This window comes from Dipodomys merriami, unplaced genomic scaffold, assembly GCF_024711535.1.
Source record: "Dipodomys merriami isolate MVZ:Mamm:240054 unplaced genomic scaffold, mDipMer1.0.p SCAF_41, whole genome shotgun sequence".
NCBI classification, from domain to species: domain Eukaryota; kingdom Metazoa; phylum Chordata; class Mammalia; order Rodentia; family Heteromyidae; genus Dipodomys; species Dipodomys merriami.
This window is the reverse complement of record NW_027205715.1, coordinates 6,656,322-6,674,160: the sequence shown is the minus strand read 5'-3', so window position 1 is coordinate 6,674,160 and position 17,839 is coordinate 6,656,322. Positions and strand designations below refer to the sequence as shown.

Genomic DNA, 17,839 nt, shown 5'->3' with positions numbered 1-17,839 from the left:
CTTCACAAATAGGACTCTCTAAGGATTCCTAAGTTCGTGGCGGAGTACACAGATTGTGTGAACAGTGAAGCTGATGATTACAGATTTATCATCTTTTTTTGCAGGTTTTCCATCGACCGGCACACTGACCTGGAGAGACAGTTCAATATTAATGCAGATGATGGGAAGATAACACTGGCAACTCCACTTGACAGAGAATTAAGTGTGTGGCATAACATCACAATCATTGCTACTGAAATTAGTAAGTGCTAGACTTGTTTGTTTGTTTTTCTTTTGGTGGTATATTTAATGATAATGGTTCTTAGTGGAATGTATTTATTTTCCCGAGGCATCTCAGACTATATCATTTCAATACACAATAACTCACATAATGGGAAATTATCACATATTTGCAAGCTATGTGAGAAGAAAATATTCCTACACACAGACTATATATTGTTTAACATTACAATTATTTGTCAACCCTAAAACAGTGTAACATTTTAAAATATGGGCATAGTTAAAAGGGTAGGTACAAAAATTATATTAGAAAGTAATACACTATAATTTAAATAAATGCAAAGTTTATAACATACTATATGCAATATAATTATAATGATTGGCATGCTTCAATCAAACACCTGCATTCAGATAAATATAAGTCAACCACATAATAGATAAAGATGATTTTCAAGAGGTAAGATTGTAGAGATACTTTTTAATGCTTTTAGAATTCAATATATTTTACACAATAATTATGGACTCTTTAAAACTGTATCCTCAACAGTAACTCATGCTAGGCTTTTTTCCCCAAAAAATTATGTCTAAAATGTAAGTTAGTTATAGGGGAAGAGGTTCTGGGATTATTAAAAAATAACACTTGTTTCTGTTCATTTTTAATAAGCACAGCCTCTTTGTACTTAATGAAAGGACCATAATGACTCTAGCCGAGGTCACCCCTCCATTTTGAGATTTCTTTTTTATTTTACCAAAACATGCAAAACAACAAAAATAAAAATAAAACAAGAAAAGAAAACATGCAAATGGTTTATTTCCAGGCCAAACATCGTTTATGTTATCTGAATACCTTATTTCCATGAAGGACCTGAAAAGGCCTTCCAAATTGTCCACAGATTCAAGAATTAAAACCATTTTCTCTTGATAGACTTAGAGTGCCGAGAGAATGAATGAAGATGTAAACATCAGCTGGCATGAGCACAAAGGGAACTGAGTCTCCACTCAGTGGTCGAGCATTTGTCCAGCAAGTTCAAGGAGCTAGGCTCCATCCCTGGCACTTCCAAAAGGAAGCATCAACATGCAGAGAAACTCATGGGTACATGTATTATGTACAGAATCGGGAGGGAAACTCAAAGTGTATCCCCTAAAATTCACTTTATATTCTCAGGCAGCTAACTGAAGAAACTGGGAGACTTTCTGTGAGATGCATGAATGTTGTGTTTCCAGCTGTTCAGTGGGGCTTATGTATTCCTCGTTATGAGATGCGAGCAGGTCCTTCCCGGACCCTTACAAAAAGAACACTGATAGATAACCCAGTATGGTGGCCATTTCTATACTCCTAATACCCAGAAGTCTAAAGCCGGAGAATCATGAGTTCAAAGCCAGTGTGGGCCACAGAACAAGACCCTGCCTCAAGAAAAAGAAGAATGCTAGCAGGTGTTGTGATGCATTAATCTCAGCATTACTAGAAGTGAAGAAAGGAAGATGGATAGTGTTTAGCCAGGGCAAAACTTCAACTAGACCTTAAAAAAAAGCCAAAGATATCGATTATATATTTTAGAATGCAGAATGTCTGTAAACCAGTTATGTGGGAAGTGAGGTATGAGAATGAGATTGTAAGCCAGCCTAGGCAAAAGCCTGAGACTTTCTCAAAAAAAGAATGAAAAAAAAAATGCAGCCCCTATATCTCAAAAGTGGTAAACTGGGGCTGGGAAGGTGGCTCAGTGGTACAGTGCTTGCTTTGCATGCATGAGGCCCTGGGTTCGATTCCCCAGCACCACATAAGCAAAAAGGAAAAAAGCCGGAAGTGGTGCTGTGGCTCAAGTGGTAGAGCGCTAGCCTTGATCTGAGGAGCTGAGGGACAGTGCCCAGGTCCAGAGTTCAGGCCCACGAACGGACCCCCCCAAAAAAAAAGTGGTAAACTGCTGTCTATAAGATAGGAGGTCCTACATTAAGTTTGAAGTGCTACTTGAAACAAAAAATAAATAAAAAAGACAAAGGACCATCCCAAAACTAAAAGTTTTATAGGAAAGTCTTGCATTCAAGAGTGAAGAATGTTTTTTTCCTCAAAGCAACTTGAGTGCAGGCCAAGGACTTACAGTCTATTTGTTAGGTTGGCTGTTTCCATGCTCCTGAGCTCTAGTTCTAGCTAGGGATAATACCTTGAAAACTTTGATATTTCTCCTGGGTTAGAAATACTATTTATGGCCAGGTGCTGGTGGCTCATCCCTGTAATTCTAATACTTAGGAGGCTGAGACCTGAGAATCACAGTTCCATGCCAGACTGGGCAGGAAAATCTGAGACTCTTATCTCCAATTACCAAAAAAAGGAAGAATTCAAACTGTGGCTCAAGTGATAAAGTGCTAGCCTTGAGCACAAAAGCTCAGGGACAGAGCCCAAGCTCCAGGATTGAGGGAAAAATATGTTATATATATATATATATATATATATATATATATATATATATATATATATATACTATTTATTGCCCTTTTCAATGTTCTTTCCTGGCCAAAATTACATCATGTGACATTTCTGGAAATAGCAAATAAACATACCATTTGTTTCGTTGTGTGTGTGGATTTTTTTTTTTTTGGTTTATTAGAAATGTTAAACCCTTTTAGAAGAGTAAAGTCATGAAATGTTTACAATTTGCAAAATCAAAACTCATGATCATGTTAAGCCTATAAGAACAAAAATATTTAGGCTGGTTTAATACTTTATCAAATGAATAAATAAATTGTTTTCTAAACTATGCATGCAGTGATAGAAAATAATTTTCTCATACTTTAAACACAAACTTCTCAAGTTAACTTTAACCCAAGACATATATTTTCATGAGATAAGCACCTTTATTTAATGATGCATGAGGGTTGTGTCTAATATAAGCAACCCTGAACTCCTTTTTAAGAGACAAAAATAAATGAATGCGCAAAACAGGTGGTTAAGAAATTATCATGGGGCCATCCAGAAAGTAAAGAACCATATGAAAGGAATCACAGATGAGTGAGAGAGAAAATACAAGAGTTCTAGTTCCATGAGGTCTTAAGTGATGTCCACCAGAATGTCCAACCCAGTCAGGACAGATATCCATTCACTCTTTTATTCAGTAATTAATTACCCAATCTTTACTTGGCAATCACCCATCTAATTACTATGGAGAAAGCCGGAATTGGAATGTACTTAAGTCCTGCCCTCCTTGGAGTTTACCTTCCATTGTCATCCAGAAAAACAGCATGTGAAAGAGGAAACAGGGTGTGCTGAGATTTTCACAGAGGCACGAGGTAGGCCATGAACAGGAGTGCTGGAAATCCAGCCAGTTCCATTCTGACAGTGGAAAAGATTGCCAAGAGGGACTTCCTTTGGTAAATATATGATCAAGTTTGAAATGGTAAGCTAGGTACAGGTGGCTCAGCCCATGTAATCTTAGCTTTTCAAAGGCTTATATCTGAAGTACCATGGTTTGAAGTTAGCTCAGGAGAACAGTTCACAAGAACCCATCTCCAAAAATAACCAATAAAATGTTACTTATGGGCATCATCCCCTAAGCAAAAAGCCCTCAATTCAAACCCAAATACTATCAAAAATGAAAAATAACAACAGAAAAAAATAAATATAATTCATGAAAAAAATGAATACCCTCAATGAGCATCAGGCAAATGACTAGCTAAATTTATTTCAAACATTATTATTATTATTATTATTATTAAAGAGACAAAATACAAAAAGTCAGAAATCTTCTCATAGTTTTACAGGTGTCTCTAAACACACATTGAACACAGCTACCACTACTTACATGCTGATCCTGTATTTGAGGAAAATACTTATACAATTTAGAATTTCTAACACCATGAAACTTATTCTACTGAAATCAATGGGCAGCATCTTCCATTTTTTTTGTTGTATTTAAACTCCAAAGTAACTTAATAAATTAAATAGGTAAAATATAGCCAAGAAAAAAGTTTAATTCAAGATATCTTAAGAAATGTGCAAATATAAATTTATTATAAAATTCACTATTATTTTTTACATGTAACTCTTAGTTCTGATAAGAAAGAAAACGTAAGAGAGAGCTTTAAATTTTGTCTTTAAACTAAAAGCTAAGGTGGATGTAAATCTAGAAACTTTAAGTGTATAATTAGACTGTCTTTGTTCTATATCCTAAAAGGATGCAAAAATAATAAAATCAAAGATAACTTAAGAAAAAATACGTGAAGTTACTACATAACCAGCCCAGAAACTTGTTTATTCCATTTGATTGTTAAATCCTCTTGGTACTATTTGTCTTCTAAAGCCACAGACCATGTCTTGGGACAAATATATATATATATATATATATATATATATATATATATATATATATATATATATATATATATATATATATATATATATAATTGAGATTTATTGTATTTGTCCACAATGAATATTAAAATTACCCAGGATAACAGAACCCTCAATGGAGAAGTTTCTAATAAGGATAAGAGAGATATTCATCCCAGGGAGAACAATTTAAAATTACTCTTAGAATGCTATCTTATCAGAAAAAACGATTTAAACAAATGAAATTAAACTAAAGAGTGGATTTAAGGGAAGTCCATCCATTATCTTTTAATGAGAATGGAGATATCTTTTATCCTCTAGTGCTGAGGCAGACAGTACGCTGTGCATATTACCAAGTATTGCATTGGCACCAGATCCCCACTGCCCTCCTCACGTTGGTAAGGCTGCAGTTAGAAGCCCACAGGTTAATAAGTCATAGGGGGGTATGCTATATCTCTGCTAACCAAAACAAGAATCTTGATACTTACAGAGTTTCCATCACAGAATATTTGGTGATATGGAAAAGAAAAGTGATTAAAAAAAATCTCTGATGTTCTGTTGTTCGCTGGTGACTGGCACAAAGCACACTACTATTGGTTACCTGAAGGTGTGCAAAGCAGGAAGCATATAATTGCCCATTAAATTAATCTCTCTGAGTTAGTGATAATGCATTGCTCTGGCCCACTACAGTGGGCTGCACACCATATTGCAAATGAAGCTTTTTCACTAATGATGGTTAAATCTCTCAGGGAAAATGCTTGTTTGATAGCACTTAAGGAATGCCTCTTGCTGGCATGAGGCCCGATATCTGGAATAATTGCTTTGTCCAATTCAAGTTATTTAGTAAAAAAAGAATGTGCATACATATACACATACAATTAGATACATAGATAGATAGATAGATAGATAGATAGATAGATAGATAGATAGATAGAGATAGATAGATAGATAGATAGATAGATAGATAGATAGATAGATAGATAGATAGATAGATAGATAGATAGATAGATAGATAAATAGATAGATAGATAGATAGATAGTAGATAATTGTTCGGTGGAATGTTAGGTTCTAGAGTTAGATAGAATTAAGAGCACTGGATATGTCTTAAGCATTAAACCTTGGGTCCTCTATTTCCTCCCTTTTACAATCTATTTTCTCATCTGTGGAATGGAAATAGTAATGATTCCTAAAACTCTTGGCACAGTAGGAATTAAATTATAAGTAATAGTATTGTACTTCTAAGCACGTCACATATGTACTCTCTTTAGACAATGGCGAATAAATACGTTTTTTTCTGTTTGTTCTAGACTTTACCTTGGGATTTTAATAGTTGTTGAATTTTAAATTATTTAATTAGTTTATATTTCATATAAGAACTTCTATTTCCCACAGCAAAAAAGCCATGGTAAGCAAAATATGTGTGTTACAGCATTGAACAGCCAATGATTGCTCACAAACCCTTCATCCATCTCTCTCTCTCTCTCTCTCTCTCTCTCTCTCTCTCTCTCTCTCTCTCTCTCTCTCTCTCTCTCTCTCTCTCTCTCTCTCTCTCTCTCTCTTTCTATCTTTCAATTTTTTGCCAGTTCTAGGGCTTGAACTCAGGTCCTGGGCACTGTCCCTGAGCCTCTCTGTGCTCAAGGCTAATGTTCTACCACTTGAGCCACAGCACCACTTCTGGATTTTTCTGTTTATGTAGTACTGAAGAATCTAACCCAGAGCTTCATGCATGCAGGGCAAGCACTCTACCACTAAGCCACATTCCCAGCCCTCACCGACCTTTCTCTTACCCTTGGTTCAGGCATGGTGGATTGATGACTGAGAAACAGCCCTCAAAATGAGTCAGGCACAAGCTAACCTGACTGGACAGCCTGATCAGACTTGAGACTGTACATCAAACACTTGTTTAACACGCATCAAGGTGTCTGTTTCCCTATCGCATAATCACGACTAGAGCTTTATTATGATCAGTACTATTTTCCTTCTCGAGAGTGAGTGGGAAGGAGGTGAACAGGAGTCATTGTCTGGTGAGATCATTCTCACAGAAGAGAAAAGGATATAGGAGCCTAAAATGGGTCGTTAAATTCAAGTGCAACAGTGGTTGAAATGCTATAAATATCACAGAGGTTACAATACTTGATGTTTAGCTAATATAATTGCCTGAATATGTACTTGTATGCCAAGTTACTTTCAACATCATCTAACTTAGACATGAATGCAAGTGTTATAAGATGGAGGGCAATATTCTGAGTGAAGACAGATACAAAGAAGGGAAGGAAAAATAAAATATGGGAAAGAAGAAGTGATATATTCCTAAGTATCTAAAACACACTCCCATGGGTAGGGTATATACCATTCCAAGACCAGAGGGATAATGAACACAGGTTCAGAATGAATATAATCTTATAAGTCTTTGTTGCTAATCAATTCCACTTCAGTCTCTGGGCATCGGCTGTCACTCTGATGATGCCGCTTTAGTTATTTGCATGGTATCCTGGGACTCTCATCTTTGTTTTGCAGCCATGTTACACATTTCTTCCCACAAAATCATATTCTCTTTCACTGTCCCTCTTGTCTCTTCTAGTCTGCTTAGAAAGCAAGGCAGGCTAGGAATGGTGGTACAGACACTGACCAGGCAATCCTTTAAGATGTCGATATAACGAAGAGTTCCTTTAGTCACAACCTTGTAGAGGAAAGTAGGAAAGAGAATCTTATCCCTATGAATTTTCCTGGACACTGTTTATGAAGATTTCTCTTCATAGCTTCTATAATAACACTCGCTGCAGACAAAGGAACTTCACAACATACATGATTGAAGATCATACTTGGGACACAAGTTGTACCAAACTGGTCACTCACACCTTATGATTGTAACCAGAATTAGAATACTATCAAGGTACTAATGACCCTGGATATTTGAACAAATTTTAAAAATAGGGAAATATTGGGTTGACTTTTCCTCAGGCTTTGTTTAATTCTTTTGGGTTGAAGAAGCCTTGAGAACTGAGGGAAGAAGGGCAGATAGCACTGTGGAGTTCAAGGAGACTGCAGGTTAAAGGTTAAGATTGCTAGAGTACCTCTGCTACTTCTCACTTGTCTGTGTTCTGCTAGCAAGTGACTAAACTTACTCAGACTCTTGCTGACAGTACAGAATCTTCTTTTCAAGATAGTGGGTGCATATTTATTTATTTTTTTATTGTGAAAATACCGTACAGAGGAGTTACAATTACATGGACAAGATAACGAGTTCATTTCTTATCAAGCATTGTTGCCTCCTCTTTGTTTCCCCTTCCTGTCCCTTGCGTGCATATTTATAAACCTTTGTTCCAACCCCTTACTTATTTGGGAGGAAAAATAGGACATGTTATTTATTATAATCATCAACTGCTTAATTATGAATTTTGTTTTTATGTGTGCCAGTGCTGGGGCTTGCACTCAAGGCCTAGGAGCTATACTTGAGCTTTTTCACTCAGTGCTAGTGCTGTACCACTTGAATCACCGCTCTACTTAGGGCCTTTTGGTGGTGAATTAAAGAGTTTCACAGACTAGCTTCAAACTATGATCCTCAGATTCAACCTCCTGGGTGACTAGGATTACAGGCATGAGCCACCAGTGCCCTGTTTCTTCTTAGTAATTCATACAAAGTAAATGTCAAATCTACTAATACATATATGTTTTTGACAACTTCTATCAATTGTTGTTACTGTGTTAGCTTTGTGTTCTTACTGCTTATAGCGACTATTCTTTAATACCTCAAGCTAGATCAGCTTCTTTTGTTATAAATTCTTACTTTTTTTTGTAACCGTTCTTCTCCACATTACTGGTCATGGTATATTATACAATCTTATTTTTTTGGTCATTCTTTGGGATTTAAACACATATTGTCAAGGTGATGTACAGAGGGGTTATAGTTACATAAGTAAGGTAGTGATTACATTTCTTGTCTAACTTGTTAACACATCTCCCATTTTCTCCCTTTTTTTCCTCCCCTCTAATCATCCTCCCCCAAGTTGTACAGAGATCATTTCTAACATACTGTTTTGTGAGTATTGCTGTTTTGATTGATGTTTTAAAAATGTATCGCTAAGACAAGAAATATTTAAGCATCCTTCTCTCGTGAAACAGGTTATTATTTTCTTATTGTTCTTTACGTTTTTTTTTTTTTTTGGTTGGTTGTGGGGCTTGAACTCTGGGCTTGGGTGCTGTCCCTCAGCTCGTCAGCTCAAGGCTAGCACTCTACCACTTGAGCCACAGCGCCACTTCCGGTTTTCTAGTGGTTTATTGGAGATAAGTGTCTCACGGACTTTCCTGCCTGGGCTGGCTTTGAACCGCGATCCTCAGATCTCAGCCTCCTGAGTTGCTAGGATTACAGGCTTGAGCCACTGGCACCCGACTCTTTTTTTTTTTTTTTTATCCTGAGGAACAAATACAGTGCTTGAGGCTGCCCGTGAATATTTACCAGATGAATGAATGCATAAAGGAAATCAGGAATTAATGCCGCAAGGGAGTACCCTGATGAATCTGTATTCCAAATAGTCACTATTAATTGATGTGTGAAAAAGATTTCTACTTTAATACAGCTCGATTCTTAGCTGAACATCTCTGGCCAATGAGCATCTGTGTCTGTGCTATGGCTATTTGGAACTTTTAAGGACATTTTTTTCTGAATGACTGAAACTGAGAAATAAAAGGCAAGAATACCAGTGCTCTTGCAGGACAGTTGTGGGGCATTTGCTGTGCTCTCAGAGAAGACTGGAATGGAATATTAACCAATCCTGGGAGTCAGAGAAAGTTACTGGTCCTGAGGAGCCTTAGTTCCCAGAGTTCCTTCCCCGCTCCCATTTCCATCTCCCTAGGAACTAGGCTTCTCTTTAGAAGTCTTTATATATCCCTGCCCTTCTGAGAGCCTTAAGGCAGCCTTGAAAAAATTCCAGTCACTTCATTACCCAACAAGCCCGTTTATCATTTAATCTCATCTATATTGAACCAGTGAAAGCAGGTTACAGAGCAGCAGAGCCAAAAGAATGAACACGCAGCACGTGTTCTGATTACAGGAATCCCTAATCCATAGCTGAGAGACCGAAGCTAAACACAAGCCTCGGTTCTGTGCATATCCACCACCACCCACCTGCGTTTTAGTGACATGTCAGGTGGTCCTTTAGTCAGATGCTCCTCACTTGTCCTATGATAACTTCATCTTACTTAGTAGGGAGCTACAGTTAACTCAGTCGATTTAGTAATATGGATCCTGAGGAGGTGGGACAAACCTTATATATCCCACAAGTTCAAAGTTAGGCTATTTGTCATAAGGCAAAACCGTGTCCACTCCTTTCGTGGCTGCCTTTTCTATTTACACAGAAACTAAATCAGCAAAGGAAAAGGAAGCCAGCAATCCCTTGAGCAGCAGCTTTAGAAAGAGAAGCTCTGTGGAGCCCTCGAATACAACGCTTTTGTATTTTACCCTCCCAGAAATCAGTTAGGAGTGATGAGGACATATAATCGCCTATGTGGAAGTAGCTCCCCAGAGAGCTGAAATGCAGAGCAACTCTTTCCAAAACATAATACTTCCCATCTCTTGTTGGCATTATTTTTTCAAAGCTTCATATACAAAATAATTTCTGCTGAGACTAAGTTCACCTCATTTCATCCATAGACCTAGCCTTACAAGACATGACTTCTTTCCTCTGTTAAAAATAAACAATTAGTTGTTTTTAACGGATATATAAACCTATGTAGTAATACAACATGATATTTAGAAGTATGTGTACATTAAAGATGACTATATTGAGTAATTAGCATAGGCCTCCCCCCACACACACACATACTTCTCATATTGTGTGTAAGAGCGTCTCTTGACCTCTAAGAATGAAAAGAGTCCATTTGGAATTCTAGGGTGATATTTATTTAGTGCCAGTCCTAGGGCTTGAACTCAGGGCCTTGGTGATGTCCTTGAGCTTTTGTGTTCAAAGTTATTACTCTACCACTTGAGTCACAGCTCCACTTCTGCCTTTTGGGTGGTTAATTGGAGATAAGAATTTTATCGACTTTCCTGCCCAGGCTGGTTTCAAATCATGATCCTCAGATCTCAACCTCTTGAATACTTAGAATTACAGACACGAGCCACTTGACGATTTAAATTTATTTAATTTTATTTATATGTATCTTTAAGTAATTGTACAAAATGGTTTCAATTCAACATGTCAGTTTGTGAGTGCCATGTACCTACATCAGGGTCGCCCTTTCCATCATCATTTGTTTGATTGTTTTTAAAATCAGGATCAGGATCAGTAAATAATCCTCAGCTTTGAAGGGAGGTGAAGGGTAAACAAAGGAGGAGGCTGCAATGCTTGGTAAGAAATGTATGCATTATCCTGCCCATGTAATTGTAGCCCCTCTGTACAGTATGTTCTCAAATAAAATAAAATTAAATTAAAAAAAATTAGCATAAACTAGTTATACAAGTTGGCATGTTCGTAAATGCTTACAATGTACCTGCTCAGTAACTGTTGTTCGGCTCCCTTTCCCATTTCCTAAACCAATCTCAATTGGCTCCTCTGTTCCATTGTCACATACATACATAAAGTATTTTGACCATATTCATCCTCTTTCACCCTGTATTCCTTCCCTCTCCCCACTAGTACTCATCCCTCAATCCAGGCAAGCTTTACCTTCATAACATTCACTTTTGTGAGAGCATGTTAATTATTTAAAGGGACTTTATCATGGTATTTCATACATACATGTGACATATTCTAATCAAATTGACTTTGTCCTCTACTCTCCCTTTTATTGGTCAACAATTTTCAGTTAGTTGGCTTTGGCCATCATCATTAGTTTTTGTCAGAGATGCCTTTGGAAAGTAGGAAATTGCTTGATCAAGAGGAGAAGAGCTTAGAATATCTTCTGATGTTGCTACAATTGGGAGAGAGGAGCAGATGAAGTTGAAAATTAAGGAAAACTAATTGTGGTTGTTTTAGATGACAGATCAAGGGACTCATTCTTTGTGGTGTGAGGAAGGGTAGGAATGATTAAATTTGTTGAAATAAAGGAAATACAAGGGCCTACAATATTAGATTCAAATTTAGGAACAGGATAGATGATGAATGGAAAAACTCAAACAACAAGAAAAACATGAAGGAGAAAATCAGTCGTTATAATTTGATATTTCTAAACTTTACAATGGAATCACCTGGAGAGCTTGTTAGAACAGATCACAAGGCCAACAATTTGGATTTCTAACGAGTCTCCAGGTGAGGCTGACATTCCTGGTTCAAGGACCACCCTCTGTGAATCATTGTTATCATTCCCACTGTCTTAATCCAGAGTAAATCTAAAGCTGTTTGAGAGGTGGGATTTGAAAGGACAGGCATGGCCTAGGGTTAACACTAACGAGGAAAAGAGGAGAAACAAATGCTACTGGAGCTTGTAAGCCTCAGTGACCAGGACAAAATTAACTCCGCAATTAATAATGCTTCCACTTACTCCGTGTTTAGACAGACATATCCTTCTCTAGGTTCTTCATCAGGTTTAATTCTCGCAATAACTCCACATGCCAGCACTGTGTGTTCTAATAAAACAAAGGCATCAAGGCTCACCAGATTTAGTTTGCTGAGTTTGGGTTGTAACCTGGGTTTGTCTGACAATCTGGTCCATGTTTTGAACATTTAGCATCTCCTCTTGATAGCCTTGACAGTGAGATCGTGACTCAGGTTGACAATTACCAGAAAGTCTATCCAGCATTTGCAAAGTTTAAGCATTCAGAGCTTACTTCAGGTTTTTATTTATAAAAGAGTTTGAAACACAATAGGATATTATTAGAAAACTTTTTATCCCACTGAAGTAACTAAATGGAAAGAGGCAGGGGGGTGTGGGGCGCAGGAGGGGGAGACCCAGGGAATTGAGTATAAGGAAATTTAACATTGGCATCCATGAACTCTGTTTCAGAGGAATTTGGACTTTTAGGCAATTCTGCTTCTTCAACTTTTGAAATAAAATCTAGTTAATACTGAAGGTTGACTGAAACTAACCCACGAGGTTATCCTGGAATGATACTGAAGTCAGTTCAGTTCCAAACTCCTGCTGTTCTAATCTAACAATGAATGCTTAACAAAAGGCTGGAAGAGGGAAGTATGAAGTAAAACTGTGAGAACCACTGTGAAGGGAAAGAGTTTGGGTGCTGTGTTCAGGAAAATATGAATTCCAATGAAGATTGCATTTATAATTACCTACTAGAACACCAGGATTTTTCTTGGTCTATCTAATGTATTTCTTTATAGAGAAAAAGAAACTATGATTATTAATAGAAAGGTTAAACTCACTTGCTTGACAGACAGCATATTCCTGTCTATTCTAATGTATATTATGTTTTGATATTGATGTATCAAATTCTCTTTAATTAGCAGGCACTGTTTTTAGCTTTAAAGATGAGAACCACCTTCGAGCCACTTTTCTAGGTGAACCATTGCACTTGAAGTCTAAGTGACAATGTTTTTTGAAGAACATTACTTTTTGTGCTTTATTAAAATGTTTTACTTTACACAAAATTAACTGCTACACTGTAAAGAAAATGTGTGTTTGGGAAAAATGTCTCTTTTGGTTGGCTTTTTAATATGATTTGTCATTAGATTATGTGTTCGGCACAGTAGCTCAATCTCTTTGCTGGTTTATATTTTAGTGTCTCGTGATATAAAAATATCCACGTTGAGCCAGTACTTGATTTCCTGCTGAACTTTTTTTTTTCACATCCCCAATATAATTATCTAGCAGTAACAAAGAAACAAATATTGAACTCCACAGACTACCATAGAAACCCACATTTATTTATTTTAAGAAAAGACATAAAAAGCATCTAAGACTGAAACTTGTATGTCGATTGACTTGTGGGGTAACTGAGACCTAAAATAAACTTAAAAAATATCTGGAGGCTCTAGAAGAGATTGGTTAACTACATGGCCCAAGAATTAAACACAGGGATCTCAGTGACAATGAGAAGCCTTGCATTCATTATCTTCATTTGAACTTTGCCCTCCAAATGATTGGCATTGTTTCTAATAGGATGTATGTAGCCCATTTTAAGATCAAATGAACCAGTCCTAACCAAGCACAATAGTTACAGAATGCATGTTCAGAATCCTATTGGGTTGAACCAGAGACACAAGTTGAAAACCTAGTTTCTTTCCACTAATGCTTCTGTAATAAAGGACACAACTTTTAGCCATCAGTTATGAAGCCTAATTGAAAGAGACAGAAAGCATAGAAACAACATGTATAAGCAACCCGGTAGTTCTATATGCTGTTTTCTTCAAGGCTCTTTATAGCCAAGCTGGATGCTACATTATGACAGGAGAAGAAAAGCAAGAAAGTTGTAGACAAACAAAATTGTGTGAGACCATCCAGGAAGTTTATGGTATTGTGGGTTGGAAAGGAAGCTATTATTAGCTAGGCCTGATTTATTCAGTCTTAGATATGCATCCTCTAAAGACATTTATTTCCATACAAATCTTCCAATTATACTTTAGGAAATACTGTTTATTGGGTATCCATAGTACCCAACTACAAAATTGGAAATGTTCAAAACTCTAAAACTATTTAGGGTACCAAAAGCCTGCCCCAAATGGAAAAGAAAAAAACCTACTTTGGTTTTATAGCCAAAATTACTGAAAAGATTCACCAGATAGCCTGTATACTTTGTGAATAAGGTCTATATGGAGTACAAATAAATTTGTATTTAGATTTGGGTCCCATCTTCAACCCATTCCCTTATGTTTATGAAAATATTACAAAAGCTGGAACAAATTCAAAACTCAAAACACTTCTGCTTTCGAGCACTGTGATTAAAGGGTAATCAGTCTTTAGAATAACAGGGAAGGCTCAGATTGCTAGTTGCTGAATTTCAGAGATTACTGATCTTTGAGCATCATAAAACCATACCCTTGGAAAGTAGCATGGGATGGCCCCCACCACTGTCTTGTAATCTCTATTGGCTCATTGGCAGCATTTTTAAAATAACATTTGGGTGTGGAATACGGGAGAAAAATTTAACCAGCATTTGTAATTCAGAATGTTAGCTATTGTGTGCAAACACTTCTTGTATTTTTCAGCCCCCCAAACTACTTTGAAATGCACATACTTTGAATTGTTTTAGAACTGTTTGACGTGAAGCTTAGAAAAATTAGAAGACCTGGGAAAGGTCACAGTTCTAATAAAGTGAAGCCTGAATCCATTGGATAGGACATCAAAGCCCAAATTCTTATGGCTGTTTGCTACCATTAAATGTGACACATGGAGAACTACCTGAAAAATAGGCAAAATGGCAAGTATTCCAGTGTTTCCTAGGCTTTGCATGAGAAAGATCTATCTATCCATCTGTCCATCTATCTGTTTATTATCTATCATCACCAATCTTTCTCCCAAGTAGATTGCAAGCAGTGTCATTCCGAGTATTTCTCATATATGACCCACATACATACATATATACATATATATATATATATATATATATATATATATATATAGCATATTCGTGAATCATGTTCCTTGCAATTTACTTGGGAAGGAGAGTATAAAAGTAAATAGCAATCTTGTAAAATGATGACATGCTTATTTTAATCAGTGTATTTCTGGCAAGAAATTTGGCTCATTGTTATCTCTTTATATATACATTTGGTCATTCTTTTCAATATGCATGCCCTGTGTTTATCTTCAGTAGGAATACCTAACTTTAAATTGCAAAGAAGGAAATTGGATAAAGTCTTTTGAGCCATATAGGTTTGATTCTTGAGTTTCTCATAAGCATAACTCAAGACTTTAGAGTTTTCTACAAGAGGGTGAAATAGGACAGTTACTACATATTCTCTCATCTCTATTTAAAGACTCTTTAGTGGCTATAATACAGCATGATAATGAAGAACACAGGTTAGGGACATTAGGTATGGGATTATAATTATATAAACCTACAAGTCCCATGATATTGGGCAAAACACTCATTCTTTATTTTTTCCTTGTCACTCATGGAGCTTGAACTCTAGGCCTGGGTACTGTCCCTGAGCTCTCTTTGCTCAAAGCTAGTGCTATACTTCGAGTCACAGTGCCACTTCCAGTTTTCTGTTGGTTAATTATAGATAAATCTTACGGAGTTTACTTCCAGGGCTGGCTTTGAACCATGATCCTCAGAGCTTATTTTTCTGTGTAGCTAGGATTACAGGCATGAGCCACTGGCACCCAGCTACTCATTCTTTTTAATATTCCATTTCCTCATTTTTATGGAGTAAACAATAAAGTCTTTGCAAATGGTCCTAAGATGCATCTCTCACATAATGGCCAGTCATAAAGTAGCAAGTGTTTGAAATATGTGGAAGGAGACTCAGGCAGTGAGAAGTATTTACCTTTTAAGACAACCATCCAAATGTCATTCAGCGATCCTCACAGTGATTTTTTGTTGTTTGTTTTTGTTGGTTGTAGGGTTGAACTTGAGGCCTGGGTGCTGTCCCTGAGCTTTTTCTCTCAAGGTTATCATTCTGCCACCTGGAGCTAAAGCTCCACTTCCAGTTTTTTGGTGGTTAATTAAAGCTAAGTGTCACACAGCTTCGGATCTTGATCCTCACATCTCAACCTTCTGGGTAGCTAGGATTACAGGTGTGAGCCACCAGTGCCCAGCCTTCCTTCAAGTCTTTGAGACACTTTAGGTACCCAACAATGTTTCTGACAATAATTCTGACATTACTGATGCTGTTTCTCTTGCCCTCACATGCCACAGTAGAGTTTTTCCAAGGGTCCCTGGCTCAAGTTATTATCTAATGGAGTGTGTGCTCTTTAATTTTTAAAATAAAATAGTTTTAACTTTTAACATAGTAAATGTTGTGAGTATAACCCAATAACAAAAGCTTTATCAAATAAAAGCTCGTTGGGTTCTTTCGTGTGTTAGTGTGCAAAGAAATCCTGAGATCAAATTGTTTAAGAACTGCTGCCTTGGGAGGAATTTCTTTCTCAATTAATTTGAGGTAATTAGTTTAAGATGCAGTAACAAACGAAGAAACTCTACAGGTACCTTTGCTGTCACATTAATAAAAATAACTCATCTCCTGCAAAGCATCTGGTTCAATGGTGTTAAAAGAAATGGATTGTAATATCTCTAGTAGGAGTCTAGTTATAGAGTAAGTAGTAAAAATTCAATAAATGATGGGAATTTGTGACAACAGGGCAAAAATAAAAGAAACACGAAGGAAAAAGAAAAGAAGTTACTTTGCAATTAGCATTTCTAGGATCCCTTACTATATAAGGCTGCCTTCTTGGGAGGTAAAATTGTTCCTAGGCCATATGAATGCTAGCCTGGTGCTAAAGACCCCTGGCTAAGACCATCCAGTGTGCTCTCAGAAGAGCTCAGGAAATTGAGTATGTGAACCAGGTAGAACCAGGGGGCTGTCTCCTGGTATGCACTGCTAGAGAGAAAGGCAGGGGGAAGGGAGAGAGGGAGGAGAGGAAAAGGTGGAGGGGGAGAAGGAGACAGAGAGGGGGGAAGGAGAGAGGGAGGAAGGGAGGGACAGAGAGAGATCATAGTCAAAGGACCAAGACTGAAGACTGAAATAGTCTTCCAGGGACTAACACTGCCCCAGGGCCCAGGCAGATTATCAGTGTGTAAGGCGACCAAGATTTAAATTATGCATCTAACCTTCATTTCTTTCATTCTGTTTTTCAAGTTACTTTTTTTTGTATGTGACTATTACATTCGATTTTAGAAATAGCCCCAAACATGCTGATTCAACTATAGTCACGGAGATGCTGATAGCTGTCTATCATTTCTTGAGCCTACTTTTGTTAGTCTTGACACATAATCTTTCAGAGAGCCACCTATGTACTTTACCCAGTTGCTGTCTGCTGCAGGGACTCAATTTAGCAACCTTGTTTGAATGAGAAAATTAGAAATTTAATCTATGGTTCTAAACTCCTACAACTTTACAGTTAATGCTAGACAGCATGATCTTGACACCAGACCGTCTGCATTACCAATCTTCCACATGGCAACAGCCTTGGACAAACATTTTACTTTTCATTACAAAGTAACAAATTAGCTTTATTGATAAGTAACCTTCTTCTGAGAACCTTGGTAATTCATGTCTGTGCTGAAGTTACATTCATTTCTGAAATGTGCTAATAGACTAAAGTTTCTGTTCCTGCCAAACGGAGGGGGAAAGAAAGAAACTCTAAATTGCAATGAATGTAGAAATGAAAATGGTGCTTAGACAGACACACAGACACACAGACACACACACAAATGAGGCCTTTGCCAGATAGTATTAAGTTTG

General features: G+C 37.1%; 1 protein-coding gene across 6 annotated transcripts in view; it reads left to right on the top strand.

The window, feature by feature from the left end:
- Cdh8 (cadherin 8) overlaps positions 1 to 17,839 on the top strand; it is a 380,097-nt gene that overhangs the window by 245,472 nt on the left and 116,786 nt on the right. For all 6 annotated transcript variants that reach the window (XR_011366007.1, XM_069992447.1, XM_069992446.1 and 3 more), the window contains exon 8: positions 105 to 241. Coding sequence is in view for 5 of the 6 variants with exons in the window: in XM_069992447.1 (XP_069848548.1) it covers positions 105 to 241 (137 nt within the window). In the remaining variant the exon portion in view is untranslated. The remainder of the gene's footprint in view (positions 1 to 104; positions 242 to 17,839) is intronic.